Source organism: Silene latifolia, chromosome 1, assembly GCF_048544455.1.
Source record: "Silene latifolia isolate original U9 population chromosome 1, ASM4854445v1, whole genome shotgun sequence".
NCBI lineage: Eukaryota > Viridiplantae > Streptophyta > Magnoliopsida > Caryophyllales > Caryophyllaceae > Silene > Silene latifolia.
In genome coordinates this window covers 170162359-170182745 of record NC_133526.1, presented here as the reverse complement: position 1 = coordinate 170182745, position 20387 = coordinate 170162359, and the positions used below count along the sequence as shown (strand labels likewise).

General features: G+C 44.7%; 2 protein-coding genes across 2 annotated transcripts; both read right to left on the bottom strand.

Annotated features, from left to right (window-relative positions):
* Positions 1 to 2104: 2104 nt before the first annotated feature.
* LOC141587238 (uncharacterized) lies at positions 2105 to 3854 on the bottom strand. Its single transcript, XM_074408691.1, has 3 exons — positions 3750 to 3854; positions 3453 to 3578; positions 2105 to 3268 (listed from the first exon to the last, which is right to left on the bottom strand). Exons 1-3 carry the CDS (start codon positions 3852 to 3854, stop codon positions 2417 to 2419), a joined length of 1083 nt encoding a protein of 360 aa, XP_074264792.1. The 3' UTR covers positions 2105 to 2416.
* Positions 3855 to 5192: 1338 nt separating this feature from the next.
* LOC141587228 (F-box/kelch-repeat protein At3g17530-like) lies at positions 5193 to 6518 on the bottom strand. The gene has a single exon (XM_074408683.1). It carries the CDS (start codon positions 6516 to 6518, stop codon positions 5193 to 5195), a length of 1326 nt encoding a protein of 441 aa, XP_074264784.1.
* Positions 6519 to 20387: the final 13869 nt, after the last annotated feature.

The following is a 20387-nucleotide window of genomic DNA, read 5'->3' as shown; positions in this document are numbered from 1 at the left end:
CCAATTTAGGGTTAAAGTAGTCTTAACGTTAGGTCTGAATTGTGATTTGATTGTTTGTTGTATGCTAATTTGAATGTGCAACGTAAATGAAGAACACAAGCAATTTTGATGACGCGGAAAACCCAATTTGGGAAACAATCGCGGGGGGAGACGGAATCCCACCAAGATTTTCACTATAATTCGGGGGGAAGTACAGTTCGTGCGTTTTGTTATGGATGCTAGGGTATATTTCTTGTATTTTCCGATGATCTTCCTTCTTTGCATTGAGGCCCTTTATATAGGGTAGCTCGTTCTTACTTTTCTTCCAAGTTATTCCTAATTTAACATAGAATAGGACTTTCCTTTATTGGACTACGATAGGTGATAGAGTTCTCGTATGCTTCTTCTACGTGGATCAAAGCCCATGTCTTGTACTATGCGCTGATGCTGTCACCCTGGCTCCCTGACGCCCTGCGTCTCACACTGCTTCCAGACCTGCTGCCCCAGATCAGCCCATATCCAGATTTTGGGCCTAACAGAAATAATCAATTATTGGTAGCCCTCGAGGGGTTGGGGATCAATCAAGATAAAGGGTGTTTGTTGACAGTTTGTCAGCCTGAAACTCTTCAAAGCACCGGTCTCATTTTTATGAAATCTGATTCGTACCGCTACCGTATTGCAAGTAGCTGTAATGGGTTGTTGTTAGTGGTACAACATGGTCCTGATGGTTCTCATATAGAATGGAGATTGTGGAACCCTTGCATTCGCAAATCGTTTCTACTTCCTACTTGCCCACTCCACAATTGTTGGTATTTGTTAGGGTTTGCCCTTGATAGTAAGGATTTTAAAGTGGCTGCGTTTGCATTTGAAAATAGTTCGAGTATACCGCCTAGAAAGATACTTTTTGCAGTTTATTCACTCCGTGATCAACTATGGACTGTTAAAAATCTGAACATTACTAGTATGCGTGAGCTTTATTCTCTGTCAAAAGCCGTGTTCTTTCGAGGGGCAGCATACTAGCTTGCAGAAAATGATTACCAAAGGAATGAACCAACTCATCTTGGTTCCTTTGATTTTGATAAGGAAAATATAGACTTTTTGGAACTGCCATTTACTTTGGACGAAACACGCTTCTACAGGTTTCTGTTTCTTCTTGGGGGGTCGCTAGCCGTTTTTAGTATTTCTCAAGTAACTTCCAGCATATGGGTGTTAGAACAAGACAATGAAAAGGGGCCGTGGACTCTATGGTTTTCAGGGAAATCAACTCCAGATGCTTATCAATTGTTCTTCGACTGCATTATTCATCATATAAAGTTGTTCTATATTGAGAGTGATGGTGGCTTTTTTGTTTGCGGGGACAAGGCTTATAATATAGCTAGTTGCCAAGTAAAGAAGTTGGAGAATACACCAAGCTACTATTTTAATCTGGAAGCGTATTCCGAGAGCTTGGTGTTGTCCAAAGGATTCGGAGCCCGTGATTTGAGGGATTTCCCATGAATACGAGAATATTTCTCCTACTATATCAGTACTATGTTTTGTCTTACCAATGGTTTTGGGAAGAACCTCTCGCTGTTAGCCTGTTAGTCAACTAACCATGAATATGTCAATTGCTACTTGCTTAGTGAGAAATCGTACTATTCCTAGCATATTGTTGTAGCTTCTGTTTTTTCTTGCCATCCCCTTGGCTTTGTTTGGCTTGAAACTGCTATACGAGTTTGTGTTATCTTATGTGGTATGCTTAGATACTTCTATGTGCAATTTCTCCTATATGAATGAATGAGCTTACATGCTGTGTTGACGTGTTGTGTATTATATATTATTACAAGTGATCCGACTTGGTTACTTACTTGAGATGTTCTTGGCTACTCATTTTGACATGTTTACAGGGAAGTCGCCGGTAATCCATAAAACTGTGATTGCTCTCTTCAATCTAAGTTGCAAACAACGGTTTCAAGTTTCACATCTTGTATATTACTATGTGAGTGATGGGTGATTCGTCTGCACGGGACTTTTGAGATGTTCTGGCATTGGAGTTCTTTTTTTTTTTTTGGTATCAGAATTCAGAACAGTCCTGATATACTGAAAAGATGTATAGAAAATCAGCAGTAAAACACCCGAAAGCTCATTCCTCTGGAAATATTTCTTACTAGAAAAAAAAACCGTAACTCGAGAGCTTAGTTCAAAACCCAATACTTGTTTATACAGGCCTATAAATTAATAAAATATTAATATTAATACTAATCATTACGAGCTACAAAACTTCAGGACAGCATGGCTGTTGCTGTTGAGAAATTGAGAGATTCTTCAATCCATGCAAGCTCATTGTTTTCCATGTTGAAATCAAAATCAGGAAGATCAGTGTGTCCAAGGTCATCAAAGCCGCTACTGATAAAACGGTCTATAGGAGGAAAGCCGTTACATAGCTCATCAAAGCCGTTTACAAGAGCGAGGAACGAAGCTCCATTTCCAAGTCATGACCTTGGCCAATGTCACTTTGGAATTCCTCCTTAATAGTGCTCACATAAGGAATCACATCACATTCCTCCTTTGCATTAGAATCCATGACCGTTGTATCAGGAACATCAGAAATTTCGACTCTATTGGTTTGTGAATTGGAAGTAGTATCAATCTCAGGCAGTACAGCAAGAGAGTTGTTGGACAAAACACTTTCAGAATCCTCGGAAACAACAGAAGCAGCAGCAGCATTCAGTTTTTTCTCCGCAAGAAGGGGCTCAAATTCCTTCTTCTTAAGCTCATAAGCCTCAGAAGCTTCTATAGCGGTATTAAAAGTCCCCAACCACATGCGCTTACCAAAAACAGGATGTCGAATCTCAGCCGCCCATTTCCCCCATTTTCTCTGCCTAACACCCCTGTACTTCACTGAAGTGCCCGTGTTTGGAGTAACCTTAGTATCAGAAGCATCAGAAATATCGACTCCATTGGTTTGTGAATTGGAATTAGTATCAATCTCAGGCAGTACAGGAAGAGAGTTGTTGGACAAAACACTTTCAGAATCGACGGAAACAACAGAAGAAGCATTCAGTTTTTTCTCCGCAAGAAGGGCCTCAAATTCCGTCCTCTTAAGCTCATAAGCCTCAGAAGCTTCTATAGCAGTATTAAACAACCCCAACCAAATGCGCTGTTTGAGAATAGGATGTCGAATCCCAGCCGAAAATTTCCCCCCTTTTTTCTGCCTAACACCCCTGTACTTCACTGAAGTGGGTGTGTTTGGAGTTTCTGCTCCCATTGTTGCTGTCTCGGCTGGTTTGTTTACTGTGTCTGCGTTTTCCTAACAAGAAGAAAAGATCAACATGAAGCCTAAAAAACCCATGTACCATAATAATTACGAAAAAAAAGACAGACGACTTTTTTGCAGCTGAAAATGATTTATTTGATTTTGTCAAGTGAATCAGGCCCAACCAATAATCGAAAGCCATTCATCATCATGGTAATTAGATCGTTTTGTCACTTACATCGACTTTCTTTTTGCCTCGCCTCTTTCTCTTCCTCTCCCTCTTCGGTTGAGAAGGCTCTAATTCAACCGCTGAAACACTTTTTTCAGTTTCGATATTATCGTTGATGAAACTCTCCATATTAACCTGTTACGACAACAATAAAATTCATTATAATCTAAATTAAGATAGACATTAACAAAGAAGTAAACATTAATTCAATTAGACGAAATGATATTAAACACAAACAAACGTGAAACATGCACAAATCAGCCAAATTGCTGTACTTGCTACTGTGGTAGCCAAAATAGAACTTACACGAGATGAGGCGAGTGACCAGTTTGGCAAAGAGGCAAAGAGTGAATTAATTCGAGCACCAGAAAAAGGGTTTTTCCTTTGCGTAATGGAGATGTACTTAATCATATCCGGGTGGGTTAGGACTTAGGGTATTTAGGGTTTGGCCAACCCAAAACCGGCCCAAGATATGGACCAGGCCGGGTGGTGGTGGACTCGGAAGTCGGAACTGGTCCAAGTAAGGCTACAGGGCGGGTTTTGGTGGGCCTCATTTAATTTCCTGGACTCGTAGCCGGGTTGGGATATGGGACGGGTCGGACTGGGCTACAAACGAGTCTGGTGGGACTTAGGGTGGTGGTGTTAAATGTTGTTGTAGATGGGACTTGGAGAAGTGGGTGGGGTTTAAAGGGCGGCAGTGGATTGTGTCGTGCCGTGAGTTATATCTTCTCTCATACCTAATATAAAAAATGACTCGATTTGAGATAAGACAAAAAAATCTCTCCTCCTCTCTAAAAAAAATCCTAGCCTCCGTCATCAACCAAATTTGGGCTTCCATTATTGATCAATGGTAAGCCCTTAAATAGTTTCATTTATCAATTACTAGTATGAAATACGAGTATTATGAATTAATCAATACAAGTCTCCCTTTTCGTGAGATCCGTTTTTCCATCTCTATTTTCGGAGTTTTTCAGTCCTTGTCTTTGTAGGGTTTAGTATTATTATTGGAATTATAGATAAGAGCGGTTTGTTGATGAGTCATCATAAGACTCTACAATGAATATGCGTTATTCGTCAGCGATCTATGGTGCCAGTAGAAGTAAATTTTCTCAATCAATGAATCAAACAAAAAAGCTACCTGAAGAGAGCGATACAAGGACGAGCCGAGAGATCCGTAGTTTTACAGGAGAAATTTGTCTTTCGGTTTCTATTAGAATTGTTTTCGATTATACCTATCTTTTGTAAGTGCCGTTTGACGTTTTATTAATAAATTAATCTTTTCCTTAAAAAAAATGACTAGATTTTAGTTGAAGGGTTAGTTTGGGGTGTATGCGTAGACATAGAGCGACTTCCATATACCAGCGACTTCCATGTACCATGTCAAAATGAGTAGCCAAGAACATCTAAAGAAACCCAGTCAGATCACTTGTAAGAATCTATAACGCAGCATGAAAGCAAATTCATAATTCATTCATATAGGAGAAATTGCACATAAAAATTCTACGCATACGACATAAGATAATATAAACTCGTATCAGCAGTTTCGAGCCATACAAAACCAGGGGGATGCCAATAAAAAAAGCAATATGCTAGGAATAATACAATTTCTCACGAATCAAGTAGCAAGAGCAATGAGAAACAATTGACATATTCAAGATTAGTCGACTAACAGCGAGAGGTTCTTCCCAAAACTAGTGGTAACTGGTAAGACAAAACATAGTACTGATAGGAGGAGAAATATTCTAGTGTTCATGGGAAATCCCTCAAATCACGGGCTCCGGATTCTTTGAACAACACCAAGCTCTCGGAATACGCTTCCAGTTGAAAATAGAAGCTCGGTGTACTTATCAACTTCTTTACTTGGCAACTAGCTATATTATAAGCCTTGTCCCCGCAAACAAAAAAGCCACCATCACTCCCAATATAGAACAACTTTATATGACGAATAATGCAGTCGAAGAACAATTGATAAGCATCTGAAGTTGATTTCCCTGAAAACCATAGAGTCCACGGCCCCTTTTCATTGTCTTGTTCTAACACCCATATGCTGGAAGTTACCTTGGAAATACTAAAAACGGCTAATGACTCCCCAAGAAGAAACAGTAACCTGTAGAAGCCTGTTTCGTCCAAACTAAATGGCAGTTCCAAAAAGTCGATATTTTCCTTTTCAAAATCAAAGGAACCAAGATGAGTTGGTTCATCCCTTTGGTAATCATTTTTTGCAAGCCAGTATGCTGCTCTTCGAAAGAACAAAGCTTTTGACAGAGAATAAAGCACAGCGATACAAGTAACGGAAGTAGTGTTCAGATTTCTAATAGTCCATAGTTGATCATGGAGTGAATAAACTACAAAAAGCATCTTCCTAGGCCGTATACCCAAACGTTTTTCAAATGTTAATGCAACCACTTTAAAATCCTTACTATCAGGGGCAAACCCTAACAAATACCAACAATTGTGATTGTGGAGTGGGCAAGTAGGAAGTAGAAACGATTTGCGAAGACAAGGGTTCCACAATCTCAATTCTATATGAGAACCATCAGGGCGATGTTGTACCACTAACAGCAACCCATTACAGCTACTTAAAATACGGTAGCGGTACGAATCAGATTTACTAAAAATGAGACCGGTGCTTTGAAGTGTTTCAGGCTGACAAACTGTCAACAAACACCCTTTATCTCGATTGCGCCCCAAACCCTCGAGGGAAACCAATAATTGATTATTCCCAGAATTGATTTTGCAAAGTCGAAACTGTAATTGAATGAAATCAGGGTCATCGATAATAGAGCACCAAGATTTACATACGCACCTGAATTTTAATAGGGTTTTCGCCGGCAATGTTGATAAAATCAGAGTCCAAACTTCGGGGGGTAAGTACTTAGATTCTGAAATATTGGTGGTGAATTGTTGGTGAATGTTTGATAAAGTTTCTGAAATCTGCCGCAGATTTGAGGAAATTGCGGGATTATTACTGTTCTTCATTGTTTCCACAACACTGTGCTTGGCAGTAACAGCAAGAAATTGGGGATGACCGATTGGTAATATAAATTGCTTCTGTTGGTCGTCTATACTGGACATGATCACTAATGGGCTTCTAAAGTCTTGTATGGCCGAACCGTCAGTTCCGTCCAGTGAGCCGAAATAATAAAATGGATCGAAATCGAAATACTGATTCGTTTTAGGTATAATTCACCAAACCGATTTTCACTAATCAGGGTTAAAACCACTGAATTCTACCTTTCGGTACAAAAGCATCAAGCCCGATTTTGACAAGGTAGTAATGTCATATATAAAACACCAAACTGGTCTCGATTTGGTTATGGGCCAGATTTGGATGTTATCATGAGAATACGGGAACGGATGTGGTATAGGACCCTACTCAAGTAGTGGCATGCCTAACTTTTGTCATCCCTAATATGAAGGGAAGAAAAACACGGAATCGTAAAACAAACCAATCATATAATTACCTGAAAAAGGTAGAGAATTTTTACGGTTGAGAATGGTTTATTTGATTTTGTTAAACCAGGCTTAACCGGTATTCAATTAGTGTCAATCTTAAATCATTAATGCCCATAGTCATTATTCAGCAAGATCTACTTGGATCATTACTAAGTTTGGTTATTTGAATTTCAATCAATTTATGCTCGCTAAAAATTGTCACTCACTAAAAATAATCACTACCAATGAAATGAGCATTTTAAGCCAAGATCAATAATGATAAAAGGATTACTAAAAAGTAAAAACAAATTTTGTGTTAACATGGATAATAGGTGGAGTAGAAGAGTATGGATGGACGATATCCCACAAAACGTTGTTGTTGCTGCGCCGGAAGATTTGAGTGATAGTATAAATTAGTATCCGGGATTTTAAAAAAGAAAAAAATTACTTAAAAAGGTGAGAGACGGTCTCTCATGAGACCTAGGCCATATTCTTTTGGAATTAATTTCAATTCTTATAAGTTAATTCTATTAAGTTGATTCGATTCGATTCGACTCCATTCATTCATTTCGATTCGATTCGATCGATTCATTTTTATTTCAACATTAATAATACTATTCTTATTTTATATTCTTACTGTTATCATTATTATAATTATATTAATCTATTTAATATTTTTATTATTATATTAATATATATTTATTATATTACTATTATTTTTATTACTTTATTTATATTTAATATATTTATTTATTATTATATTATTATGATTAATGGAAATATTAGTAGTATAAAGTATTAATTATTATTATTATTATTATCACTATTAATAATAATAATAATAATAATAATAATAATAATAATAATAATAATAATAATAATAATAATAATAATAATAATAATAATAATAATAATAATAATTGATGGGGCATATTCTGCACCCGCTGACCGAGTCAACATATTGAGCAAGGTCAAAGCCAAAAGACAGCAAGTCAACGTATTAGATGACCTTAACCGACAAAGCCTCGTCGGCTGTCACTGGGTCTCGGTCTCGCGACTAGCCGTAGAAGCATATCCGCGTGCTCACATCCAGTCCCCTCGGCATGGAGTCAACCAGGCCTACCGGCCTGCCGTGGGTCCCTCGGCCGAGGGTAAACCAGTCTTTTCACCTGCTATGCCACTTGGCCACTTGGCCACTACGTGACAAAAGGTGAAAGTCTATAAATACTCATCATCTCTCATTGAGAAAACGATCCCAAACCAACTGAATAAACTGGTATAAACTCCCTTATCTCTCTACAATATACTTTGCCAAGTTAACATACAACTTATCTCTTTAAGTTTACTGACTTGAGCGTCAGAGTGAGTACGTTCGGCCCCAAGCCGAGCCCTCAGTTTGTTCATCTTAAACAGGAAAGAGTGAAAGTAAGAGTCAAGCAACGACATCATTCAACAAGCTTAAGTGGTCATAATCCTGCTCCGGAATTACACTCGAAACAATTGGCGCCGTCTGTAGGGATAGATACTAAAAGCTAGTCACCTACCTTACAAAAAAAAAAAAAAACAACCAAAAACCATTCAAAGAGCTAAGAAGATGTCAAAACAACAAGAAATTGTGAGTGAAGAAACTGCATTCTACCAGGATGACATGTTCCCTAATTCTGAGATCGGGCAGTCCCCCACCGGCCGAGTCACTGAGCCGGTGAAGTACGGGATGCCAAGAGAGCCAGAAACACCGCTGCCGACCGGCCAAGTCACTGTCATGGGACATGTGGTCGATGCGGCCAAATTGAAGCTATTCTTGGACCTGATGGGTGGTACGCCGGTTACTCCTGTCACGGCGACAGGGGCGGCAGCGTCTCCACAGGTGACCAGGGCCCATAAAGTGACTCCGAACAACTTGACCGGAGTAATACAAGGAGCTGGGCATGCAAGGACGCCGGCGGAGCCCGTGGTGCCAGTGGCAGACCTAAGTCCTTCCCCCACTCGCGGGAGGACAGCGTCGCCGCGGCAACAACGAGGCCACCCCCGGAGGAACGAAAGAAGCCCGACTCACCAAAGTCGGACAAGAAGCCCTTCCCGCCACATGGAGAGAAGCCGGACTAAGGTTGCGAGGAGCCGATCGCCGCGTGTCATTCGACACGTGGTCAGACAGCCCCTCAGTGCCTATGTCCTCGAAGTCCCTGTGCCGACTAAGCTAAAGTTGCCGCCCATATCATACAAAGGGGATAGCGACCCGACCGACCATGCCAAGGCTTTCGAGTCGTACATGTCGGTATGGGAGCAACCCGATGAGGTGTGGTGCCGAGTCTTCCCAACGACCCTCCATGGCATGGCTCAGAGTTGGTACAAGGGGCTACCTAATGGCTCGGTATACTGTTATGCCGACCTGAGAGACAATTTCATAGCCCAATACGCTTGCAACAAGAGAAGGGCCGTGGAGACATCAGATCTCCCGACTATCCGACGGGGAGGACGAGTCCCTCCGAAGCTATGTGAAGAGGTTCGACGCTAAGGTTCAGCAGATTCGTGAGCTGAACACCGAACTGGCGGCCTTCGCACTGATGAAAGGCCTCCCGAAAGGCGAGTTCAAAAACGAGCTCATCAAGTGCGAAGACCTCAACCTAGACTCCGCCAGAAAGATGGCCGACCGAGCCGTAAAGGTGGAGGACTATCACAAGACCTGGGTAGGCCACAGTGAAGCTGGCCACCCAGAGAGGAGGAGCCGTCGGGACAACGTAGATGAAGGACGTCGTGACGGGAATAGGTCACGGCCTGAGAGATTCAATAGGAAACAGAACTCGGCGGGCGCCGGGGGAGTTCGGGACCATACACCAGAAGCGGTACAGTAGTCTCACCCCCTGGTCAAATCACCGGCTGAGGTCTTTGCCCTAAGCAAGAATGAAGGGCAGAAATGGGCAAGGCCCCCCAAGGCTAGGGGGACGGCGACACTAGCCAGTTTTGCGAATACCACGTCGAAACCGGCCATAAGACCGACAACTGTCGGCATCTGAGGAACGTCATCGAAGAGCTGATCCGAAAGGGGGCCCTCAGCAAGTATGTAGCTGGAGGCCCAGAAACAAGCTCCGACGGGGCGAATAGAAAATCAGTATTCCAAAGGATGGGAGTGATCCAGGTTGTCATCGGGGGAAACGAGAACGGTGGGTCGGCTAATGGGCACAAACGGCACCTAAATGAGCTATACCAAGCCATCAACTTTGTGCCCAAAACAGCGATCCCCGCTTCCACCGTCTCTGATATAACCATCGGAAAGAAGGATTACGACGGAGTCGTTGCCCCGCACAGCGACCCGCTCGTAGTCCACCTAGATATAGCCAACCACTTGGTCAAGAGGTGCCTGATTGCCACAGGCTCCTACACAAACATCATGTTCAGGGAGTGCTTTCTCAATCTCGGTCTGAAGATTGAAGACCTGAGCCCCTGCACTAACCCGCTATACAGCTTCTCTGGGGCCGGCCTGGTACCCCTGGGGTCAATCAGACTGCCGGTGATGTTCGGCCAAGCAGATGCGGCCAAAAATGTTTTATCTGAGTTCGTGGTTATTGATGGTTCGTATGCCTACAATGCTCTCATAGGCCGGGTCACTTTGAGCGAGGCCGATGCAGTGATGTCCATCCGGGCCCTGACATTGATGTATGTCTCGGACCGGGGGGAAGCACAAAAGCTCGTCTCAAAGGACGAGAGAGATGAAATCGTCAATATCCAAATATCTGCCAGGGGGTGCAACATGCAATCCCTCAAAGTGGCGAAGAAATCAGAGAAGGGGAAGAGCCCATCCTTACAGCAGGAGGGCGAGCGGATGGATACTAATGTCGGCATGGTCGAAGGAGCCGAGACCGAGGAAGTGGAAATTGACCCAGAGCGCACCGTAACTATCGGTGCCGGCCTGGAGCCAAAATTCGGGCGATCTCCTGAGACCCGCCGAGGAAGAACAAAGATGTCTTCGCATACTCGGCGGCCGAGATGCCAGGCGTGAGCCGGGAGGTGATTGTTCACAAGCTGAACGTACTCTCCACCGCTCGCCCTGTCAAGCAGAAAATGAGGAACTCCTCGGCCGAGAAGGACGAGGCCATCAAAGCTGAAGTAGACAAATTATTAGAGGCGGGCTTTATCATGCCTTGTACTTACCCTGAGTGGCTAGAAAATGTTGTAATGGTGAGGAAGTCGTCAGGGGCGTGGAGGATGTGTGTTGATTTTACCAATCTTAATAAAGCGTGCCCTAAAGATTGCTATCCCTTGCCTCGAATAGATAGTTTAATTGACGCCACGGCAGGCTACACTATCTTGAGCACTGCTGACGCCTTTTCGGTACCATCGGTATTCATGGCCGAGGAAGACATGCCTAAGTGCGCATTCATCACCATACACGGCACATACATGCATAAAATGATGCCGTTCGGTTTGAAAAACGCTGGCGCAACTTACACTAGGCTGGTAGACAAAGTGTTCCAACATCAAAAAGGGTGAAACATCGAGGCTTACGTCGACGACGCTATTGTGAAAAGCAAGTCTGACAGCGAGCACTTGGCCGATTTGAGCGAGACATTTTGTTCACTAAGGAGATATAAAATGAAGCTTAACCCAAAGAAATGCAACTTCGGTGTCCGGGCCGGCAAGTTCCTCGGCGTGCTTGTCGGCGCCGGGGGAATTGATGCCAATCCGAGAAAGTCCAAGCAATACTAGACTGGGGAGCCGAGAAATCGAAAAGTGGTTATGATCTTGATGGGAGGATGGCGGCTCTCGCCCGCTTCATCTCTCGGTCAGCCGACAAGAGCACTCCTTTCTTTAAAGTCTTTGAAAGGGAATAAAGACTTTAGGCGGGGAAGAACAGAGCACGGCTTTCAAGCAATCGAAAGCCCACCTTCGACACTTCTAACCCCCGTCGGCCGACGCCGGGGAGACGCTATACCTATACTTAGCGAGTTACCTCGGCCACGGTCGGTCGTAATCGTCGGGGAAGAAAATAAGCGACACCCAATCTACTTTATCAGCCATACACTGCTGGCCGCCGAAAGAAATTACCCACTGATCGAAAAAGCGGCCTTCGCCGTCGTCGTTGCCGCAAGGAAGCTGAAACCCTACTTCGACGCATATCCCGTGACGGTTTTAACCGACCAGCCATTGGAGAAAGCGTTAGAAAAATTCGAAAAATCCGGCAGACTTATCAAATGGGCGGTGGAGCTATCCGGCTTTGGCATTCATTACAAGCCGAGGCCTTCGATAAAGGGGCAGGCGCTTGCAGACTTCCTGGCCGAGTGCACATATCAAGAAGAATCACATCCCGGCGTGTGGGAAGTGTATACAACGGGTCCTCCACGGCGAATGTCGGGAGCGGCATCCTTATCATCAGCCCTAACGGAGACGAGTTTGAGTACGCCTTGAAGTTTACCTTCTCGGCCTCAAATAACGAATCCGAATATGAGGCGGTGATAATCGGAGTCGAGTTAGCTAGAGTCTGGGGCGGAGCATGTTGTGGTGAAAACAGATTCACTCTTAGTGACTAATCAAATCGAGAGAGAGTATGAGACTCGAGACGATGGGATGGTGAGGTACCTGGAAAGGGTAAAAGCTGACACCTCAAAATTGAAATCTTTCCAAATACAGTGCATCCCCAGGTCTGAGAACAACCGAGCCGACGCTCTCTCAAAACTTGCCAGTTCAAGCACCAAGAATGTCAGTCGAACCGTGCTGGTAGATATCAGAAATGCTAAAAGCATCACTGAGACCGTTGACATGGTGGGCGACATCGAAGCCGAGACGACGTGGATGACTCCGATAATGAAATACAAGCTAACAAAAGAGTTACCGGAGGACCGCAGTCTCTCTCAGAAGATAAGAAGGATCGTCGCAAGGTACTTGGTGTTCGAAGGAGAATTATACAGAAGGTCCGTGATAAAACCACTCTTGAAATGTGTCGGCCCAGCCGATGCGGAGCTGATACTGACAGAGATTCACAAAGGCATCTGCGGACACCACATGGGGGCGAGAACGTTAGCCCACAAAGCTCTCCGAGCCGGCTACTTCTGGCCTACCATGCTGAAAGATTCCAGGACAAAAACCAAGAAGTGCAATAATTGTCAGACGCATGCTCCGGTGATACATGCACCTTATCGAGACCTGCAACCAGTACTTAGTCCCCTACCATTTGCACAGTGGGGGATGGATTTATTAGGAACATTTCCGATGGCTTCCGGAGGAAGGAAGTACCTGATTGTCGCCGTTGACTACTTCACCAAATGGGTCGAGGCTGTCGCGGTACCTACCAAGACCACGGCGGCCGTAAGAAAAGTGATTTGGGAGAACGTCATAACTCGTTTTGGGCTACCCCAAGTCATTGTATTCGACCACGGCCGAGAGTTTTGGAGCGACATGGTGATGAATTGGTTGGAAGAGCTCGATATCAAATTTGCATACTCCTCCGTCTGCCACCCTCAGAGCAACGGGCAGGCGGAGGCAGCTAACCAAACAATACTAAACGGGTTGAAGAAGAAGGTCGAAGATCTAAAGGGAAGATGGGCTGATGAACTACCCGGCGTCCTGTGGTCACTTCGAACCACGGAGAAAGAAGTAACGGGGTACAGTCCATTCCACCTATTCTATGGGTCTGAGGCCGTCCTGCCAATTGAAGAAGCGGTGCCGACATTCAGAACGCAAACTTTTGACCCAGTCGAAAATGAGGAAGGCCTAAGAGCCTCCCTAGACCTGGTCGAAGAAAGTCGAGACACGGCACAGCTCAACTTGGCAGTATATCTGATGCGTGTCTAAAATATGATGTTTCACACTTTATTCTACACGCATTTCAGAGCTCAAATGTGCAATATATGCCATGATTTATCTATTTTCCTCTACTTTCGTGTTTTTGTCTATTATTGCAGAAATGTGAAGAATTGAGCGGAAATCGAGCCGAATCCGTCCCTAAGTAATTAACATTGCATTTGACATGAAGTATTGACTCGAGGGACGAGCTTAGTGCGCGTTTTAAGGCCTAAAGATAGCAAAAGCACGGGTGCGTACGAGTTTTACATGCAAAGAAGCACTTCACAATATTGCAGCCTGCTTCAGATGGCAATATCTCGAGTTCTAGAGCTGATAATCGAGTGATTCCAATTGGAGGTGAAAGCTTATCCTCTTAGATTTCCAACGCCGTGTAGAACGCCTGATTTGACCAAGGAACGAAGAAATGGCAGCTGTTTTAAGATCGGTCGCGCTACGGTTCGTCGAAATGCACTCTTGTCAAAGACACCTTGGTCGATCGACTGACCTACATGGTCGATCGACCAGAGCACGAGATCAGAAGCTACTGTTCAGTATAGGTTGGTCGATCGACTGAGCAACATGGTCGATCGACCAAGTTACGAGCTGATACGCGGATTAAACATAAAGATCGAGAAATACAAAGCCCAAAGCTATATTAGGTTTAGGGATTTAGTTACGCTAGTTTGCTATATAACGTAACCTGACTAAGAACTTGAATCATCGGATTTTTACCTAGTTTCACATTCAGTTTAGTTTATCAATAATTAGGGTTTGGAATATTGTTTAGCATCGGAATTTTCGTTTCTCAATCGTTCCCCTGCAATTTCGGTATTCTTCCTGCTCTATTTTCAGTTTCATTACTTTATTGCTCATAGTATAGAATTGTTAGTTAGTCTCCCGAAACCTTTATCATCGTTTATGTCAATTGTTTATTTTATCATTAATTCAAGCATGAATTCTTCTGTCTATTTCGTTAATTTCAATGTTATTATCATCCTTAGTATGAGTAGCTAAATAGTTTGTGCGAGGATGTAGGGGAATTATAGTGTAGGCGGCAATATAATGAACACGGCCTGAATCGCGTGTCAGTCGCTCGACTGGCATACTTGGTCGATCGACTGACCTCGTGGGGTTTTACTTTCGTTTTAATTGTTTTAATTCTTTGTTCGACGAATCGAGTGCACACGACTAGTTGAATGTTTAGGATTTGACTGACCCATTAGATCGAGAGATAGGGACAGTTGTTAGATCACCAATTAAAATGACTAAACTATGCTGAGATCGAAAGATAGGTAAAGTTTAGACCGTTAGTCACTTTTCAGAACGAAAGTTAGTATTAGTGATATTAGGGACTTATAGTGAGATCGAAAGATACTATTTGTTAAGAGTGGACCGAGAGGACCTCTTTATTTCCCGCCTCATGTGTCTTGATTTAGATTTGTTTAGTATGCTGCCGCCGAAGCTATAATAAACCGATCATCCTTGCACCCCTTCTTTTATCTGTCTTATTCGCGTATTTAGTTTATTGTTTTTATTTGCTATTAGTTTAGACCAAATCAACTCAACCCCCACATTCATTACCTTAGACTAGAATTGGACAACTATTAATTACATTCGCCTCCTTGTGGTTCGACCCTATTACCACTAGCCTAGGTTAGTTTTAATAGGAATTATAAATCTTATTTTTGGTACTCACAACGACGGGTATCAATATCAAAACCGAATGAGAAGAGCATACAACCGTAGGGTCCACAAAAGTGACTTAAAAGTAGGAGATCTAGTCCTGAGAAAGTCGGCCGCAACAAACAAAGGAAACATCCATGGTAAAATGACGGCCAACTGGGAAGGACCCTACAAGGTGGTTGAAGAAATGAGGCCGGGGACATACCGGCTGACAGACATGGAGGGTGTGCCTCTAATGAGCCACTGGAACACGAACAATTTTAGGAAGTATTTCGTATAGCGGCGGAGGTGTCTGAGACCGTTGTGGGCACCCCAACGCATGATTATACCTTATGAAGAGTGATCCAAGTTTTCCATCGAAATGCTTGTCCCCTCCGTAGTCGTACCAAAGTAGACGCCACGGCCAAAGCCGGGCAGTCACTAGTAGACGCCACGGCCAAAGCCGGGCAGTCACTACAATGGCAGTTGATACTCGCGAAAGCGACCAACATGCTTAGTAGACGTCAGCCGGGCAGTCACTACAAATGCAGTTGATACTCGCGAAAGCGACCAACATGCTTAAGAACGTATAAGTACAGTTGAGAATGCAAATCTGACTGCTTCGGCCAATCCGGGAGTGGCAGAGGAAGCGATCAATATGTCTATAGATACGAACGCTGTCGAGCCGTAACTTGATTGCCTCGGCCAAAGCCGGGAGTGACGGGGAAACGACCGATACGCTAACATGTTCACAACAGCAGTTGGGAAGCGCAAATCTGACCACCTCGGCTAAGACCGGGAGTGGAGGAGGAAGCGACCGACATGCCAACATGTTTAAAAACGTTTAAGTACAGTTGAGATACGCAATCTAGCTGCCTCGGCCAAGCCGAAGGTAAAAACGAAAAAAGCGCTCAATATGTTTAAAAACGTAAGAAGACAACTTAATGGAGGATGAGATCAAAAGCCTCGGCCAAGCCAAAGGCAAATAAACAAACTTTATTGAAAAATGTTTACAAGGCAAAACGAAGTCGACGGCCGTCCCCATAGGGATAGCCTAAACACAACCTACCAAAGTTTAACAAAAAAGAAGGTACAACAAAAGATTACAACATAAGATATGAAGCGCCAAAAGGATGGCAGGGAGGAAAGGCTCAATAGTTGGCCCCGAGCAGTGAAGGCTGTCCGAAGGGCGGGTGAATCTGGTGACGACCGCCCGTCTCTCTATGCTGTTCTTTGCTCGCCACCGGCAGCGAGAGGAATCACCAACGATGGGCGGCCCAGAGGAGGACTTGGCAGCTTTACTTGCCTTTGCCCTCTCAGCCTCCTCCCTGGCCTCCTTCATCTTAGCATCCCGGGCTGCCTTGGCCTCAGCTTCCTGAGCAACCTTCGCCGCCTTCGCCTCATCCGCGGCCTTGGCCTCCGCAGCAGCCGCCTTCTCATCAAGAAGCTTGTCAAAATCCTGCCACGGGAAGGTACCTTCACCAAGGAGCTCTTTGATCGCATCCCTGGTAGCATCTTCAGCTTGGTCCCGGTACCGGGCACACATCTCAGGGATGATGACAGTTTTAAGCATCTCAATGTCCTTCTCCCTCTGAGCAAGGATAGCCTTTCTGCTCTTATACTCCTTCGCCTCGGCCGAATGCAGGGACTTCCATTCTTCCCTTTGATCAACCATGGCCTTATAGCCGCCCTCAAATTTGGTTTTCTCCTCCCTCAGCTTAGCGGCATCAGCCAACGCAGCCTCAACCTTGGCTCTCTCGGCTAGGACCGCCTTCTCAGCTTCCTCCTTAAGCTTTCGCTCAGCGAGGAAGTCCTGCATGGTGGCGAGGAAGTCCCTCTTCGTCCTCTCGGCCTCCTTCTTAGCAGCGGCAAGCTCGAGCCTAAGCCGTTCAAGCACAGGGGCAGTTTGAGCCATGAGCTTTTCTTGCTCGACGAGATGAGTGTCGGCTAGTTCAGCCCAATTCACCAGCCTCTTGGCCAACCTTATGCCTTTCGCCCTGAGCTGAACGGGGGAAACCTTCTGGGATGAGGAGTCGGCGGTGACATTTTTATCGCCCATCTGCACAGGCTGCTTCTCCAATTGCCGTTCAGTGAGAACGACAGCCGGCGACGGCTGATCTATAGAAAACCTTGACAAAGCATCCATGTCAACATTCATTGACATATCAGAAAGCCTGTCATCAGGAACGCCTAAAGAACCTGCTAAATCCGAGCCATGGGTTAGATCCGTACCAGTCTTAGCCTTCTTGGAAAGAGGGCCGGATGACCCCTTTTCTTTCCCTGCCTCGGTAACAGCAGCAGCAGGCGTTGCCTCTTTTCTCTTATTTGAAGGAGGAGGACCCTCCACAACGGTGACCTCCTCTTCAACATCGACGACCACCTGCTCCTTTTGGACTACGGGGATTGATGATTGAGTTGGAGTTGATGCCGTAGCCGCTGTAGACGTTGTCTTTGGTCTCCGGCGCGGCACGTTACCGCCAATCTCCGCTTGAGTCGCCGCCACATCCATTGCCTTCATCGCCTGCTCCATAAGCTCGTGCGGGGCGGTGCAGTGATCACGTGGCACGGCCTTAGGGTGCGGCTCAATAACTCTCCGTCTTAATCAAGTCCCAACTGTTTAAGATGGAGACGGAGAGATCCGACCAAATCGATCTGCAAGAAATAAAGTCAACAGTTAAGCAAAAGAAGTAAAACAAGGCTCTAATCCAGAAGCATAAAAAGCAAAGGTGGGCCTCATACCGACCCCACTCACCCTGGCTGAGGGCCGGTATGAGGCCGACGTGGCAAAGCGGCTCATCTTGAAGAACGATCTGCGTCGGGGGCATCCATCCCTTCGGCGTGCCATCCTTCTCAGCCTCATTGCCCGCATTTCGTCCTCCTTAAGATAGACCTTCTTGACGTCCATCTTAATCTTACTATGGGAGACATATCTATCATGCTCCCCCTGACTCTCACACCGCAAATTAACGCGGCTCTGGAAGGACCGGGGCAGTGGATAGTCCTCCGGAACCTCGACGTATACCCACCTCCCCTTCCAGTCTTTGCAAGACGTCAGCTTAGAGACGGTCACGTAACCCGGCTCCGTCTACACGCTGTACCACCCCGTGCCGCCTAGGGTAGTCTGCCGAAGGTGGTGGAGCCGGCGGAACAGGTTAACCGTTGGGGCCTCCCCCTTAAAGAGACAAAGCCATACGAAGCCAATAATCGTCCTGATGGCCAACGGATGCAGTTGTGCCACGGCGACGTTCATGGCTTTGATTATAGCCGCGACGTGTTCATTAAAAGGAAATCGGAGCCCATACTCCAGATGTCTGATGTACACGCCGATACAGCCTTCGGGAGGGCAACAAACTGCCTGATCACCCTCAGGGACAATGATTCTATACCCCCTGCCGAAGGAGTAATGGTCTTCAAAAAGTTCAGGACCGGAACAACTAGCGAACTTGTTCGTCCAAACACGATCGAGTTTAATCGAACAGGCTTCACCGTGCCACAAGAACTGCGGCCTCTCTACATCAGAATGGGTCTTTTCCTCATCATCATCATCAAAACCCTCCAAAAATTTCTCATCAATTTCAGGAGAAGGCGACTTGGGACCCCCAAACCCTATCGGGGTGACAACCAGTGACTCCTGTTCATCGGACGATGACAGTTCGCCCCGCAGAGGTAATCTTGGGTTGAGCATCAGCAGAAGACATGGTGACAAAAAATACTTAACAAATAAAAGTTGGAAAAAAATTTGTTTGTTTACCTTGGAAGAAAGTGTTACGCCGAGTAACGCTTCGAAAATTAGAGAGAGAAAGAAACTCTTCGAAAAACTAGAGAGAGGAAATTTTTTGAGAAAATGAAATTTGCAAGTCAAAATGAGGGGCACACTACTCTATTTATAGAGCAAAGCCCACTCAGTGGACCAATCAGAGCGAAGCCCATGAAACGTCCACTAATCAAAACCAGGCCACGTGTCAAGCATGCAACCACGGAATGTCAATCGACATATAGTGACAAATCTTCTTTGACACGCTCCTTGGTATCTATTTGCTAACGGCCAGCTGATCAACAAAGCTTGGCAGCACCGGCCGGGGGCAATCAAAAGCACACGGCACTCTCAACCTTGGTCTCGGCCAGCGCCACTTTCTTTAACACATCGGATGTCCATTACACAACCATGTGGAGGGGGGATATGGTACGGCCTGAACAGAACCAAGCCGAGGAAGAAGTTCAACATGCGCAGAATACGCTCAACACACATCGAAGGTCCATACCACGGCACAGACTACGGCGGGGCAAATTGATGGGGCATATTCTGCACCCGCCCGGCCGAGTCAACATATTGAGCAAGGTCAAAGCCAAAAGACAATAAGTCAACGTATTAGACAGCCCTAACCACAAAGCACAGCGGCTGTCACTGGGTCTCGGTCTCGGCAACTAGCCGGCCAAGAAGCATATCCGCGTGCTCACATCCAGTCCCCTCGGCATGGAGTCAACCAGGCCTGCCGGCCTGCCATGGGTCCCTCGGCCGAGGGTAAAATAGTCTTTCCACCTGCTATGCCACTTGGCCACTTGGCCACTACGTGACAAAAGGTGAAAGTCTATAAATACTCATCATCTCTCATTGAGAAAACGATCCCAAACCAACTGAATAAACTGGTATAAACTCCCTTATCTCTCTACAATATACTTTGCCAAGTTAACATACAACTTATCTCTTTAAGTTTACTGACTTGAGCGTCGGAGTGAGTACGTTCGGCCCCAAGCTGAGCCCTCAGTTTGTTCATCTTAAACAGGAAAGAGTGAAAGGAAGAGTCAAGCAACGACATCATTCAACAAGCTTAAGTGGTCATAATTCTGCTCCGGAATTACACTCGGAACAATAATAATAATAAAATTGTTATATGATATTTATTATTTATTAATATATTCATTTTGATTAATATTATTAATAACATATTTATTATTATTATTATTATTATTATTATTATTATTTATAATAATTGTTAAAATTATTTATAATATTTATATTATATTACACTTACCATATTTATTTTTTAGTTATTATAATTGTTCCGGGTG

What these genes read in the sequence shown, in the direction of transcription:
- LOC141587238 (XM_074408691.1), bottom strand. Translation starts at nt 3,854, where the DNA reads ATGATTAAGTACATCTCCATTACGCAAAGGAAAAACCCTTTTTCTGGT. An exon ending in GGTCACTCGCCTCATCTCGT is followed by an intron (nt 3,579 to 3,749) that starts GTAAGTTCTATT and finishes TTGTCGTAACAG; the next exon opens with GTTAATATGGAGAGTTTCAT. An exon ending in GAGGCAAAAAGAAAGTCGAT is followed by an intron (nt 3,269 to 3,452) that starts GTAAGTGACAAA and finishes TCTTCTTGTTAG; the next exon opens with GAAAACGCAGACACAGTAAA.
- LOC141587228 (XM_074408683.1), bottom strand. Translation starts at nt 6,518, where the DNA reads ATGTCCAGTATAGACGACCAACAGAAGCAATTTATATTACCAATCGGT.